The sequence below is a fragment of the Zalophus californianus genome, chromosome 2, assembly GCF_009762305.2.
Source record: "Zalophus californianus isolate mZalCal1 chromosome 2, mZalCal1.pri.v2, whole genome shotgun sequence".
Classification (NCBI taxonomy): domain Eukaryota; kingdom Metazoa; phylum Chordata; class Mammalia; order Carnivora; family Otariidae; genus Zalophus; species Zalophus californianus.
Window position 1 is genome coordinate 98,679,791 of NC_045596.1, and position 15,467 is coordinate 98,695,257.

General features: G+C 34.0%; 1 protein-coding gene across 3 annotated transcripts in view; it reads left to right on the top strand.

The window, feature by feature from the left end:
- Positions 1-14,435, top strand: part of USP53 (ubiquitin specific peptidase 53) — a 64,723-nt gene extending 50,288 nt beyond the window's left edge. For all 3 annotated transcript variants that reach the window (XM_027597668.2, XM_027597666.2, XM_027597665.2), the window contains 4 exons: positions 809-1,547; positions 2,613-2,689; positions 10,158-10,260; positions 11,168-14,435. In XM_027597668.2, coding sequence (XP_027453469.1) covers positions 809-1,547; positions 2,613-2,689; positions 10,158-10,260; positions 11,168-12,152 — 1,904 coding nt within the window. In that variant the 3' untranslated portion in view covers positions 12,153-14,435. The remainder of the gene's footprint in view (positions 1-808; positions 1,548-2,612; positions 2,690-10,157; positions 10,261-11,167) is intronic.
- Positions 14,436-15,467: the final 1,032 nt, after the last annotated feature.

A 15,467-nucleotide genomic window follows, 5' to 3' on the forward strand; every position in this document is an offset into this window, starting at 1 on the left:
TGTTTTAACTTTCCTTTTAATTATAAATTCAACTCACCCATATGGTACATTCAAATAAGAAGGAAGGTTATAAAATTAAGTGAGAAGAGCAGCCCCTCACCTTCCCTCTGTTTCACTGTTAATAGTGTGCAGTTCATTATGAGCATGTCTTACTCTTTATGGCTTTATCCTCTTTATGGACATACCACAATTTAAATGATACTTGCTAGACTTTAAAACTTGATTTAAGATTTTTGCTGCAGTGATATCCTTTTACATGTACCTTTGTGTCCTTTTTTGTGTATAGCCAGAGCATAAAATTATTTCAGAATTGCTGGGTTGAGGGGTGTTTATTCTTAATTTTGATGGATGTGGCTCAGTTGCTCTCCTAAAAGACTGAACCAGTCTGCACTCCCACTGACTGTGATTAGATGTCTGCTTCTTCACATTCTTAGCAGCAGGTGGCTTAACAAACTTTAAATCCTTACCAGTATAAGAGATGGAAAATACTTTTATTATTATGACTTTCATTAATGATGAGTGAGATAGAATACTGGCTTCTTTTTTTTTTTAAAGCTTTAATTATGATCTACTTTAGAGGTCATTTTCTAAAATCAGTATATAACTACTTACCTTATAAATGCCTCTCATTAAGCATAGAGAATGAGGAAAACGCTTTTCAGTGTCAAATCACTATGTGATATAATATAAATCTTATAATTATTATTCACTTATTACTGCTTAACATTTCTCAAACAAGGTATTTGGCTTGTAACTAAGAAATGTCTCTGAAGAGTATTCATTTGTATCTTTATTTAATTATTTAAAGATTTGGTTGATGAAGACCTTCCACATTTCAAGTCTGGATCACCTCCTGCCCCAAATGGCTTTAGACAATATGGAAACCCACATCTCTATTATAGTCAAGGAAAAGGACCATGTAAACATGACCGAGTTGCCCATCAGAGTCGAGCTTCTGCACAAATACTGAGTTCAAGTAAATCCCAGATTCTTGCCCCAGGAGAGAAAGTAACTGGCAAACTTAAGAGTGACAGTGGCACTGGATATGATACAGACAGCAGCCAAGATTCTAGGGATAAAGGAAGCAGCTATAGTGGCAGCAGTAAAAGCCGGACCCGAGGTTGGAAACCTATGAGAGAAACGTTAAATGTTGATAGTATTTTTAATGAAAGTGACAAAAGACAGCATAGTCCAAGACATAAATCAAATATCAGTAACAAACCTAAATGTAGCAAAGATCAGAGTTTTAACAACTGGCCAAAAGAAAACCCAAAGCAAAAATGTTTAATGACCATATATGAAGATGATAGGAAGCAGGAAATAGGAAGCAGGAGTTCCCTTGAATCTAATGGAAAAGGAGCAGAGAAAAATAAAGGCGTCAAAGAGACTAAAGTTCATGGTGACAATTGGCAGATGCAAAGGACCGAGTCTGGATACGAAAGTAGTGATCATGTCAGTAATGGATCTGCTAATTTGGATTCACCTGTTATCGATGGAAATGGTACAGTAACGGATATCAGTGGTGTTAAAGAAACAGTATCCTGCAGGTAATGCACAAATTAAATGAATGATTTTCCCCCATCATTCTCTCCTGTTATGTGAAGTAATTTCAAAGTCTGGGGTCAATTAAGTGTAATGGAAAGAGCTTGACTTCAGAGTGAAGAGACCTCTGGGATATTGCAGGTTGATAGTTCAGGTTTCTGTTTTTAATAGTTATTTCCTGATCCAAAAATATTTTTAGGAAATTTTAAAAGTACAGAAATACATTGTTATTGTTGCCACTGATAACTATTAATACATACTACAGGTTTTAAAGCATCGATTTAAATTGGTGGCGTCTCAGTCATTAAGCTAATTATTTAATTCTTCAGTCTATTTAATGTTCATTATCCCATCTGTAACTCAGAGCTGGGGATATTTTCTACTTTCATAGCCAGTTCCATTGAAAAGAGATTTTTTCCTTTAGCAAATATAAAAGAACGCAGCCAAATAACTAAGTCTGTGTTCAATTAATTTTTAATTAATTCTGAATATATTTGTATGTTACTGTTAGCAGTACATTTGCCCTTTTCTGTGTAACCTCTAAAGCATGTCCACAGCTTAATTGGCTGATTTCTTACATCAGTCTAGTCACAATTTCTGCTTTTAATCCACCTAAAACATCTTAATTTGTTATTAGCTGGCATTTTATCACATTCATTATTAAAAAGCCAGATTTGCAAAAATCAACTGCTTGTATTTTATTAAAATAGTCATTGCAATAAAGACTTAAAACTTTTATTTGGCAGGATAATATCATAACACATCTTGGAAAGGGGTAGCCTACGGTAGTAGAAAGATCAGGACTCTGCAACCAGATAGACTTGGATCTTAAGTATTGGGCAAATTAATTTGACTTTGACAGCCTTATAAGCCTGTTGTAAAATGAGGATAATAACTACTTTTAAGTGTTGCTGTGGCAATGTAAATTAAATAATGCACATTAATCCCCTAGAACACATGTCATATAATTGCTTAACAAATGTTATTTCCTTTCTTTTTCTTAGATTCTAACTAAAATAATAATTCATGGTAGCTGATGTATTTGGTGTATGTTTTCTTCTGTTTTCTAGTGACCAGGTAAAGACAAACAACCTAAATATAGAATGTGTCAGCTCTTCCTCCCAACAGAGCAAAAACTACTTAGAAGGTAAAATTTTACTTACATATATTATAATAGTAGCTATAAAGAATAAATTGTGGTAATAAGGGGCGCCTGGGTGGCTCAGTTGGTTAAGCGACTGCCTTCGGCTCAGGTCATGATCCTGGAGTCCCAGGATCGAGTCCCACATCGGGCTCCCTGCTCAGCGGGGAGTCTGCTTCTCCCTCTGACCCTCCCCCCTCTCATGCTCTCTATCTCATTCTCTCTCTCAAATAAATAAATAAAATCTTTAAAAAAAAATTGTAATAAGAGTAAAGAAGCTAGGAATAGTCCTGTTACTGATAAGATTATGAGTAATGAGGATGGAAGTTAAGAGAGTTCATGCTTTTAAAGGCTTTGAAAGGATGGGAATAGCTACTTCAGGGAACTGGCAGAGAGGGGAGTGTCAGTCAGGATAGGCTAGGTTCTAGGCTACGCAGTGGTAACAACTTCAAAATCTCAGTGTGTCAACACACATTTGATTTTTGCTGATGATATATGACCAGTGGAGGCCCGCATGGAGTCTCTTCCTAGAAATCACTCAGTGCCCCAGGCTAATGAGACTCCATCTCCATAGATGCTTCTCTGAACCTTGCAGTGTTGTGGGGAGAGGAGATTGAGGGAGGACACAACAGTCACTTAAAACTTCAACACAGAAGTGATACATGTACTTCCACTCACATCTCATTGGCCGAGGCAAGTCTTATAGACAAGCCTAATTTCAAAGAGTGTGGAAAAGTACAGTCTTTCCTGTGCCTGGAAGGTGAACTGAAATGTGTGTGGACAGTCCTGATGTCTGCCACAGGAGTTAGGGACAGAATAGAAAAATGGATAAGCAGCCTGTTGGAAAAGTTCAGTTTGGAAACAGTAAATATATTAATGGGGTGGCATTATTATAGGTGATTCACTACCCACACAAAGCAGCCCAGAAACAAAATTAGATGTTTGAATGTATATAGAATTCAGGGCTGCTAATGAGAGGATATACCTGAAGGATCTGGGGGAGAAAGATCGAGGAAAAGGATGAACAAGGGGATTATTGAGGTTGCAATCAAAACCATTATTTTCACATGTTAGAATTCAGAGGATTAGAAGAGATACAATTTTTCATAATAAAAAGCCATGAAGAACAAATTTTAAAGCTTGTTTTTAATCTTTATCATTCTTAAGGCTTTTGTGGAGATTATTTTAAGGTTACAGACTTTGAATATGATTAAATGTTAAATCATTTTGTTTTTATCAAGTGGTATAATATCAGAAGGAAACACTTATATTAAGGAAATAACCTTCCTTTCCTATATAAAATGTCTTGCCTCTTTTAAAAATCTGATAAAAGTCTGGTAAGCAAGTATTACAGGAAACAGTAAAGGGCTGGCCAGAAATCAACAGCAGAAGTCGGTGAAATTGAACAATAACCACAAGTTCAGTGCTTTTTACAAAACGATGCTTGCTTCCTGATGGTAATAAAAACACAACGTCATAGAGATTTTGATGGTCAAGAATGCATTGCTATAAGAGCTTTGCAGTGGTTTTCCCCATTTAATACGAAAGAGTATGTATGTAACCTACTTAAAAATATTTTTTTATTGTGGAAACATTTTTTATTGTGGTAAAATACACATAACAAAATTTGCCATTCTAACCATTTTTGAGTGACAGTTCAGTGGTATTAAGAACATTCACATTGTTGTACAACCATCACTACCATCCACCTCCAGGTCTCTTTCAACTTCTCAGACTGAAATTCTGTGCCCATTAAACAGTTCTCTATTTCCTCCTCTCTCCCAGCCCCTGGTAACTACCATTCTACTTTCTGTCTCTATGAATTTGACTACTCTGGGTACCTCAGATAAATGGAATCATACAATACTTGTTTTTTTTGACTGGCTTATTTCACTTAACATAATGTCTTCAGAGTTCATCCACGTTGTGGTATATGTCAGAATTACATTCCTTAAATTTTAAGGCTGAATAATGTTATGTTGTATGATATAACACATTTTGTTTATCCATTCATCTGTTGATGGACATTTGGGTTGTTCCTGTCTTTTGGCTATAGCGAGTAATGCTCTTATGAACATTGGTGTACAAATACCTGAGAATTCCTGCTTTCATTTCTTTTGAGTATATACCCAGAAGTGCAATTGCGGGATTCTGTGGTAATTATGTGTTTAATTTTTTGAGGAACCGCCACACTGTTTTCAACAGCTGCTACACTATTTTACATTCCCACCAGCAATGCACAAGGGTTCCAACTTCTCCATATTTTCACCAACACTTGGTGTTTTCTGGGGTTTTGTTTTGATAATTATCATCACTAATCACTAATAAGTGTGCAGTGGTTTCTTACTGTGGTTTTATGTAACCCACTTATTTAACCACATAAATTACATTATGTCAAAATTATTTCTTATTTAATTAATGTCAAAGCCTACCATAGTTCTTTAAGCTGGTATTTGGTTTGAGAATCTTTGTTAATGTTCCTGCCTGATGGTGTCTCTATGTATTCCCCTCCCCGACACTTTGAGAACATGTTAAAGTAGTATAGGAATTTTTTTTCCCAAGCCAAAAACATACCCTGTGTGGATTTTTGTTTTCGGTAAGGCACAATTTAATTTAATTCTTTGTGATTTGGGATGACTTTCTTTATTTTCTCCTACTTATTTGTAAAATGGGGGCACACTTATATTATTGGCCTGAAGAATCACTTTCTGTAAGTAGCTAACAGATTTAGAAAGTTAAGGAGCTTCAGAAATTTTTTTATTTTCATATTTTGTTTGATATTTAAGTGAGTTTTTACTACAATCCAAACAAATTTGTTTTATGTCAGAGAACGAAAAATCTATAGTAGTGCCATCGTAATTATTTCTTGGTATTTTTTCATTGACAAAGATATTACGTAGATTTCTCTGCCTATGTCATGGGTTCTGCTGCCTAAAGCTATTATTTGGGAACATTGTTGAAATTTCACAGTGCCATTTAGATCATTTTAGCTTCTCTTTTAAATTGGGTCACTGATTAGGAGAATTTCAAATGCCTTGAATTACATTCAGGACAGACTTTATATGTTCAAAAGTACATGGTTGGGAGAAAGTATTACATATTGTAATAATACAGGTAGTTTGGTCTATGCAAGGCTGAGTGTGTTTGTGGAAATTGTGAGATAATAGAGGGTAGAGATAGAAGCCAAATTATGATGAAACTTTTATGCTATTTTTAAATCCTACAGTAAGTGGAAAGGCACCAGAGGACAAGGAGAGGAATATATTCCAGTTGGCATTTTTGAAAGACTGGTGGCAATCTAGAGGGTGAATTTGGAGCAATGAGAGAAACATTAGTTAGATGACTATTTGAACAGCCTGGAGAGAAAAAGTGGGGGCATAAACTAAGGCAGTACCAGTATCACAGAAGATTTGAGAATTTATAAGAATGTGTAGACAGTGGAGTCAGTTTTTATAACAGATGTACAAAAGGGAGGAAAAGGAGGAAGCTGGGGATAGCTGTTATCTAAGACTGGCATAAGTAGATACACCATTTACCAAATCAAAGAATATAGGAAGAAGAAACAACTTTGGGGGGATGAGAGGAGACGCCAAATTTATTTTTGGATTTGTTTATCATCTAGGTAAATAGATTTTTCAGGCAGTTAAGGACATATGTCTACAACTCAGGAGAGATGATATATCTGATAACCAGTCGCATATATGGGAATTGAATGCCATAGACGTGGGCTGCATCACTCAGGAAAACTGGAGACAAAGGAAAAAACTTGGGGTTTGCTGAGTAAGAGAGATGAGCTAAGGATAGAAAGAGCAACTTTGGGAAAGTGTGAGGAGTAGCTAAAAGGTATGAGAAAAGGAGAGAAGATTATCACAGGGAAACCAGGAAAATGGGGAGCTTCAAGAAGACAAGTTGCCACAGATTGAGCAGAATAAGGATAAAAAATGTGGAGTTTTTTTTAAGGATTAAAAATTTGATTTAGCAGTTAGTAAGTCATTAGTGATAGAGGAAAAGCAGTGTTAGAGGAACATTAGAAATGAAGCAAGCTTGAGGTAGGACTGAAGTATTTAGAAGTGAAGGGCCATGATGTTTGTAACTTAAAGTGGTTCAGGAAAAAATGTTAATGGGTGAATCTGGGTAAAGGGTATACAGGTATTCTTTGTACTAGTTTTAATCTTTCAGTTTTTCTGGACTTTTTAAAATTATTTTCAAATAAAATGTCTTAGAAAATTATAGTACAATAAAAAGTTAATAAAAGAGAAGTAAAGAAATGTCTGTTTAAAGAAGCAACCAAGAGCTTAGTTTTGTATTTATGTTACAGAGGGTAAGGAACTAATGATGTACAGGGCAAGAGAAAGGTGCTAAGATAAGACTAGAACAGAATAGTAATTGATGAAGTAAGATCTCCGGAGGTAGAAGGAAAATGAAACAAAGAAGGTAAAGAGGCCAGTTAAAGTTTTGTGATTTTTCCCAAGTATTCAAATTTTATTAAAAGCAATTATTTTATTGTAAATCAGATCATTGATTAGATTACTGCTCTTGAATGTTTAAGCTTTGTAACTGTAGTTTTACCGTTATATTTTGAAATCTCCCTATACAACAAGAGTGAAGATTACATTGTCTAGACCAGCAGTTTGGTTTTATTGCTACCTAAGCCTATTTTAAACATAGGTCATCTTTTCAGATGAAATATATGTTTTGATTTCTTGACTGTTGGGCTTTTTTTAAAAAAATAAAGTATCAAAATTAGCATTATTAATTAAAGCTTCTTGCCTGATGTGAAGGTGTCTTCTGTGCCAAGTGTAAAAATGAGACTATTTTAGATTTGCAAAGAACCTGGAGCCAAAATTCCCAGTAAAGATACATAGATGTCTATGTCAGCAGAAGAGAAAAATAACACATCTATTTTTAAGTTAGTTGGAATTCTGAAGTCAAACCACTTGGTTGAACGCCTGCCATAGTGCTATTAAAATTTCAAACATGTTTATAAGACCTCTGCTGCCTCCTGCTGTCTGTTCTTGGATACGTTAATAATAGTGAAGAGTTTTTTAAGAATTAAGTGTTTTTTCTGGTGTTTGTGAATAATAAACCCGAAATTTTCAGGCTGAAAAATTATTAAAGTTCTTTTTGTTGACATTACTTTTTTTTAATCCCCCCCCCATCATAAAGTAGCTGTTGAAGAGAGAGGCTGTTTTTGAACCTCAGCAGTGGGTCAGGCTTACAAGCAACTAACACTCTCTGGAATAAATTATACTGCCTTTTATTTTTAAGATTTGTGTAAGTGTGGCACTTGATAGACTCAAGATAGGTCAGGGGGAAAGATAAGAAGAATTTGTCTCAGTTTATACTTATCTAGTCCTGGTTCTGTGAGTTGGGAACATGGTGGACAGGGTGGGATGATTTAAAAGAAGAAAAACAGTTAGGTTTTCCATGTGATTGCTTATTCATTCTCTAGACTTTCATTGAATGTCTTTTATGTGCTAGATGTTGTGCAAGGGGAAACAATAACAAAAAGGGGACATACTGTCCAATAGAAAGAGCTTACTGCAATCTAGTGATGTAGGAGTGTGAAATCCTAAGCAAATAAATGCCAGACTTATAGTTCCCCTCATTCTACTATCTTAGGCTTTTATTAGAAGGTAACATTTACTGTGTAAGCAATATTGCATATAGGGTATTAAATTCTCTTATGTATTATACAACTGTTTCTTGGAAATTCAAGATTTAACTTGCAGAGGCTGATGATAATCGAATATAGATTTTTCACAGGATAATATTTAGATTTTAGATCAACTATAGATTCCAGTTGAATTTTGACTGACAGAGTAGTTTTTAAAAATGTACCCAGAAGATCAATTTAGGGATAAAAGCCATCAAAGATAAAGTTCTTTGTTATTGTTTAAAAAATAAAGTTCCTGCTTTAATAACTTTTTGTTTTCTTTGCAATCTTCAATTCATAGACTTGGAGTACAGTCAGAAGCATGAGAATGAAAGGAAATGTAAATGAACATGATGAAAATGCCATCTAAAAACAAGGGAGGATACTGAAAACTTACTAGAATTTTACAGAAGCATGGGGAATTGAATATTCAAGCTAAAGCCATATATTTTGATATCTTCTGTGGGCCTAGTTTCGTCAGGAGGAGATTCAGTATGACGATCTAGGATTTTAGTGGCGTATGAGAAAGAGAGCTTGCAGGTAGTGGAAAGAGCACCGGCTTTGGAGTTAGCTCTGGACTGGTTTAAATGCTGTCAGTTACCCAGTTATATAGCATCACTTGGGTCACCCAACTTCCTTGGATAGAAAAAGGAAAATTATTTCACAGAACAGTTGTGACTGAGATTTTTTAAAGACTGTTTTCAGTCAACTGAAGCAGTGCTTTGACCTCAGGATATCTTTATACTTTTAAAAAATATTGAGGACTTCAAAGAGTTTTTGTTTTGATGGGCTATATATGTTAATAATTACTGTATTAGTCTTTAAAATGGAAAATTTATTCATTTAAAGAATGATTTACTTATGCATGATTTTCTAACATCAGTATATCCTTATTTGGAAAATATTGGTTTGCTAAATTATGCAAGTCTTCCAAATGTTGATACATTTCTTTATATTGTTTTTTTAAAAAAAACCTTTGTTAATATTACCATAAATATTAGCAGAAAGCCTTTATAATTTTTGGGAAGCTAAAACTCATGGTGGTGGATACAAGTTTTCCAAAATTCTTATTTTCATCTAAAAATTTGAATTTTATCAGTGGCAATAAATAACTCTGGTTGTTTTCCTTGAAATGACAGGTTCACTTTTTTAATTTTCAAGAAAATTTCTGCCAGATACCCAAGTCTGAATAACCAGAATCTATCTGTTATCTTTCAAGTAAAAAATAATGTTAATGAAATAATTATTATGAACCTCTTACAACTTGAGTCAGCAATCAGAAAATGGTAGCTACAGAGTGATGATCTTAACATTTTACATGTTAATCATAATACCTTCCCACATGTTTTAATTCAGTTGACGTTCCTAATGTTCCTGTGAGGAAGGTAAAATAGGTGTCATTACCTCATATAAATGAGGAAACTGAGATTATAAGGAATTGAGAGGTTTGCTTAAAGCTACTAGCCAATAAGTAGTGAATCCAGACTTCAACCCAAGCCATCTGTCTTCAAATGCAGGATTTCCCCACCATTTTGTCAGCAAAGACTATGTCTTATATGACAGGGGAAACACATAGCTCCCCACAGTCAAACATCAATAGCGTTATTTGGACATTGCTAACGTTTTCAAGTAATGATAGAAACAGCCATTTATTTTGTATGAAGTATTCAGAAAAGACATATTATTTGAGCTGAATCTTGAAGAATTAATTTTGTTAGTTGTAAGAGAATTACCTATTTGTAGGAAACGTAAATTATGGAGAAGTATATGCGCAGTAAATTAAAAAAGATCATTTAAATAATTTTTTCTCTCTCCTAGCCTCAGGCTTTAGAAAAGAACTGAAGAATTTGGAAGTAGGCTATAAATCTCATGAGTTCCACCCAGAGTCACATCTACAAATAAAAAATCCTTTGATGAAAAGGTAATCGAAGATATTTAGAAACACTAAAATCTTTCATATTAAATGCATGTATTATGGGAACTCTTTATCAGGCTAAAAATCCATATTACTACTCTGAAAACAATGGGCCTACAATGTTATGATGCCTGTATTATCGGGGATCATTAAAAGGATATAGGCCTAAGGATAGAGGGCCTACAGAGTACCAGGTACAGTACATGATGGTTATAATCCTCATAGCATTCTTATGAGGTGGGTGGTATTTAATAAGAGAAAATTAGGGGCTTTTATTAAGTAATTTGCTCAAAGCAGTGGAGCTGAAATTTGAATGCAGCTCTTATCTACCTAGCAAAGCCTCTACTCTTTTCATCATTTCACTCTAATTGAATTCCATGCAATTCATGTGAGAAAAATAATTTTCATGACAAAAATAATTTGCAATGTGATGATTTATCTTCATCTTAGAAGTTAATTATTACCTAAAAAAGGTAATCTTGATTAAATTATTTTTAATTTGTATACCATCCTTATAGCATTGTATATCAAAGTTGTCTCTATTGGTATAAGATTTGTAATGTTGGTCAAGAAGTGTTTTAGGGTATTGAAGTGTTTGCTTATAACATTTTAAGTCTATGCTACTTTTTATTACAAATAAATGTAATTTCAGTGTTTGTAAGTTGAAATGAATTTTAATTATGCTTCTAATTATTAGAGATCTAATTTTGGTAATGACAGGTGTTTCTGGCATTCATGTATTTTGGCATACATTTTGGAGTCAGTATAAAATGATAATGGCTACAAATATCTTCCCATTTCTGTTATGTTACAAAAATAATATCAGGTATATATTGAGAAGTTAAACTACGGACAAATGTTTGTTTTTCCTCCAGTTTTGCCTTTTAGCTTTGTTCTTGTTTTTATGCTGCAGGTCACAGATACATGAAACCAATGGAAAGTTATTCCCTTCATCAGGTCCACAGATACTCAAGGACAATGCAGCAAAAGAGCATATCCACCAGTCAGGTGAACAGAAACTTGAAACCCCAAGTGAATGCAAATTTTCTGAGTGGCTTAATACAGAAAATTCTGAGAGAACAGGGTTATTTTTTCATGATGATAATTCTCCTGGAAAGAGAATGAACAGTAATGAAGTAGTCTCATCATCTTCATTGTGGTCTTCACACATGAGATCTCTTGGGGTAAAGCCAGAAACTTCTCCCCTCATCCAGCAGCAAACTATGATGGAACAATGTTGCTCTGAGAACTCTCTGTCCAGGGAACATATCGTTCAGTCAACCTGCAGGTCTGATGGTTGTCAGATGCCGAAACTTGTTAGCCATAATCCACCACCTCCTTTGCCACCAAAGAAATATGCTATAACCAGTGTGCCACAGTCAGAGAAAAATGATCCCACACCTAATGTAAAACTTACAGAGATGTTTAAAGCTAATTCTTCTAGTCTTCCAAAGCACAGTTTAAATTTGGATTCAGAACCAGGTTCAGAAGTAGGTACATATATGAATGATCAAAGACTTAAGGAAACATTTCAAATAAAAGAGCATGTTGGCAACACACCAAACTACCTGTCAAGCTTTTCAACTAAAGATTTTCAGGCAGACTTGGGTACAGTTGTTGATACATTTTGCCAACCAGAAATAGACTCTAGTTCTATCTGTCCAAATGAGACCATTTCATTAACTACCTATTTTTCAGTTGATAGCTGCATGACTGATACATACAGACTGAAATACCATCAGAGACCCAAGCTCTGTGTTCCAGAAAGCGGTGACTTTTGTAATGATCATGAAATATCTCAGAGTGAAAGAGGGCTAGCACCTGTGTTACACAACAGTCTTGGTTCAAACTGCCCTTCTGAGCAGAGATATAAACCTAGTATACACTGTAATAGATAAGTGATGAAACTGGTAAGCTTATACTTCTCAGAGGCCGTGAAAATATAATAGGAATTGACTGATGAAACCTGGTGATACGTGAAACTAAAACCGTGGCATTTTTAAAGTCATTAATCACTTTAATTTTCTATATATATTTTTTATTTTGTGATCAATTTATTGGATATTTTAGAAATTCTCTTTGAATAGTCTTGGCATGCCTGCAAAACAGAAAATCAGAAGGTATGCAAAAAGTCACTGCTGCAGTTGAATAAAAATGTAATTTGTTCCTTTATACGTGGCTAGTAGACCCATAAGTATTAAACTAACCAGTACACACATTTGTAGATTGGTAAACTATGCTAATTGAAAAATACCAGGTGATACATAGTTTGTGTAGTCAAAGCAGTATTTGCTTTATGAAGAAGCACTTTCTAATGGGTAACCAACCAAAAGAGGGCTTCACCCATTTGTTTTTGACTTCTATGATAGTCTACTACATACGATCCCTTTAAGTGTCTTAAAAAATATCAACCCATGAAATTGATAGCATTTGTGGGGGGAGCCTTAATGATAAAGCAGTTTTTAAATTCTTAAGGTCAGAACAGAAGAAACTTAATTTTGCTCCTAGAACTTTAATCTTCATAATGCCTCGTTAACATAAATTAGGACTTTGTTGTATCATAAACTTACTTCAGCCATGTAAGCTAAAAATAAGTGAAATTCTTAACGTTAGTATATTTATTTGTTACATTTTTTTCTAATTTTATATGAAATGTGAAAGGTTTTATTTTGGTTTGGTTTATTTGGGGCTGCTAATAACCATTGTTAGGAATTTAACTTAAAGCCCACTGGGGATGTCACTGTGACTGCCTAAATTTTCCCTGCTATCATCTTAACCTCTCTTTATAGGTCGTCAACCCATTTTAATGATTTTCAGATTCTTGAATCCGAGTACTTCTGGGTTCCAGATTCAATTTCAACTTTCATATAGAGGGTTTAATTTTAATGAAATGTATTAATTTTAGCATCCCTCCCATTTTTCTAAACAGTCATTTTACCCTACTTTCACGGAGAGGCCTTTTTTTTTTTAAATAAAGGAATTTTCCATTATCATTATGACCTTATAAATGCAATTAAGTTACATTAATTGCTTTATTAGTTGTCATTTTATTTTGTACTAAGTTGATAAATGTATTGTGGCTAAGTGTTGTATTGTCCATGTAAGAAAATTGAAAATTAGAGAATTAAAAATTTTTTTTACATTAATAAACTTCATACATATGACTTAATTCTATAAACTGATTAGTAAATTTAATGTTTTGACCAGCTCCACAAATTGTTAAAATATTCCAAAATGTAAATGATTAAAAATAAGTATTCCTAGATAAATATAAAATAATTGCTTGTAAAAACCTAATCTCACCCAGTTAAGAAATCTTGCTCAATTATTGTCTTCCACCTAGAGAAGTTTTTACTAGCCTTTTCTAACTGTAACAGTAGGGTTATTAGTTTATATTCTCTTAATTTTACTTGAATATGAACTATATTATATTAAACTTTTATCTTTTAAGAAAGCTTATTTTTAATTAACTTTTAGTATGGAGGGTTTGTAAATACTGTAAAGTTTCTAAAATTGTATTTGAAATATCATTGTATTTAATTACTGCTTTTATAACATTGTAAAATACTAAAAAATGGGTTTCAATATTTTTAATAACTTTGAAAAACTTTGTCTAGCTTTTTTTTAAGATTTCTATTTGGTCAAGATGTCCAGTTAAAAATGTATTATTTGAAACATATAAACTAATTTCTGGTATTTAACAGCAGTCTCATAGATTTGTATTTTCAACTCAGTTGAGTTGCAACATCAAATAGAAATATCTAATTTTGGCTCTTTAAAAAGAGTAATGTCCAGTTGAAACCACCTGAATCATGTAATAGTACTAACAAACTAGGAACTGTTTCTGTTGATTCAACACTCCAAATACAGATTTGAATACATAATTACTAACTATTCACATGTAAAATTTTTATTTCTAGAGTACCTAATTTTTATATGTGTTTTCTTCTGGTTATAAAATTATGGTAACTTCTGAAATAATGCAACCAATAATTATTGTAATGTTCAAAATACTTATCTTCAGACTGTTGATTTTTCTGTGAAATCAGTTTCTTCCGGTTCAGAATTTTTTTTTAAGATAAACTGATTTTTGGGGCGCCTCAGTGGCTCAGTCGTTAAGCATCTGCCTTCGGCTCAGGTCATGATCCCAGGGTCCTGGGATCGAGCCCCACATTGGGCTCCCTGCTTGGCGGAGAGCCTGCTTCTCCCTCTCCCACTCCCCCTGCTTGTGTTCCCTCTCTCGTTGTCTCTGTCAAATAAGTAAATAAAATCTTTAAAAAAAAAACAAAACTGATTTTTATGTTAACATGGTTGGACTTTTCTGTGTATTCATGAATTGTGGCTTCCTCTCCTCACATGTTGATTATGTATTTTATGAGAAATTAAGTCACCTTAAAGTTCAAGTGTACTTGGAGTATCACTAATCATAAAATGTCATCACTACAGGCTCCTAAAAATGTAGCTGCAGTGAGGTCTAAAGCAGGGCTCCAAAGGAGTTGGCAAACTTTCTATAAAGAGCCAGATAGTAAATAATTTGATCTTGGTGGACCATAGGGTCTTTGTAACAAACAACTACTCAATTCTGCCACTGTAGCAAAAGACGTATGTAAATGAATGGCATGTTTGTGTTCCAGTAAAACTTTGACGTTGAAACTCGATTTCATATAATTTTCGTATGTTATGAAATAAGTCACTTGATTTTTTTCAATCATTATAAAATGTAAAAATCATCCTTAGCTCACAGGCCTGATCAAAAGAGGTAGTGGGTCAGATTTGGCCCATTGGCCATAGTTTGATGATCCTTATCCTTGAACATAATATACATTAAGTAACCTTAATGACCTTAAATCAATTATCCTGTAGTCTCTGAATGATTCCCATGCCATTTTGGGACTAGATACACGGAGAGGTTTCTGTCCTGAATTTTCAGGTTCATAGACTCCTAAATCCTAAAGACTTTGTCACAGTTACTGGTCAGCCAGTTCATTTCAAATGGTTATTAAAATAATCACTTCATTTATATGAAATTGTCTGAAATTTACAAAGGAATTTATCAGATTAAAATCACATTGATGTTATTATTTGTTTTCATCATAGCAAGTCGGCCAACTTTTCTTGGTGTCCCATTCATCCTTTCGCTTTACCTAGTTAGCCTTTAAGTGTGGGTGCTGTAAGCACTCACTATACTTGAGATGGCACAGTAGGTATAATTT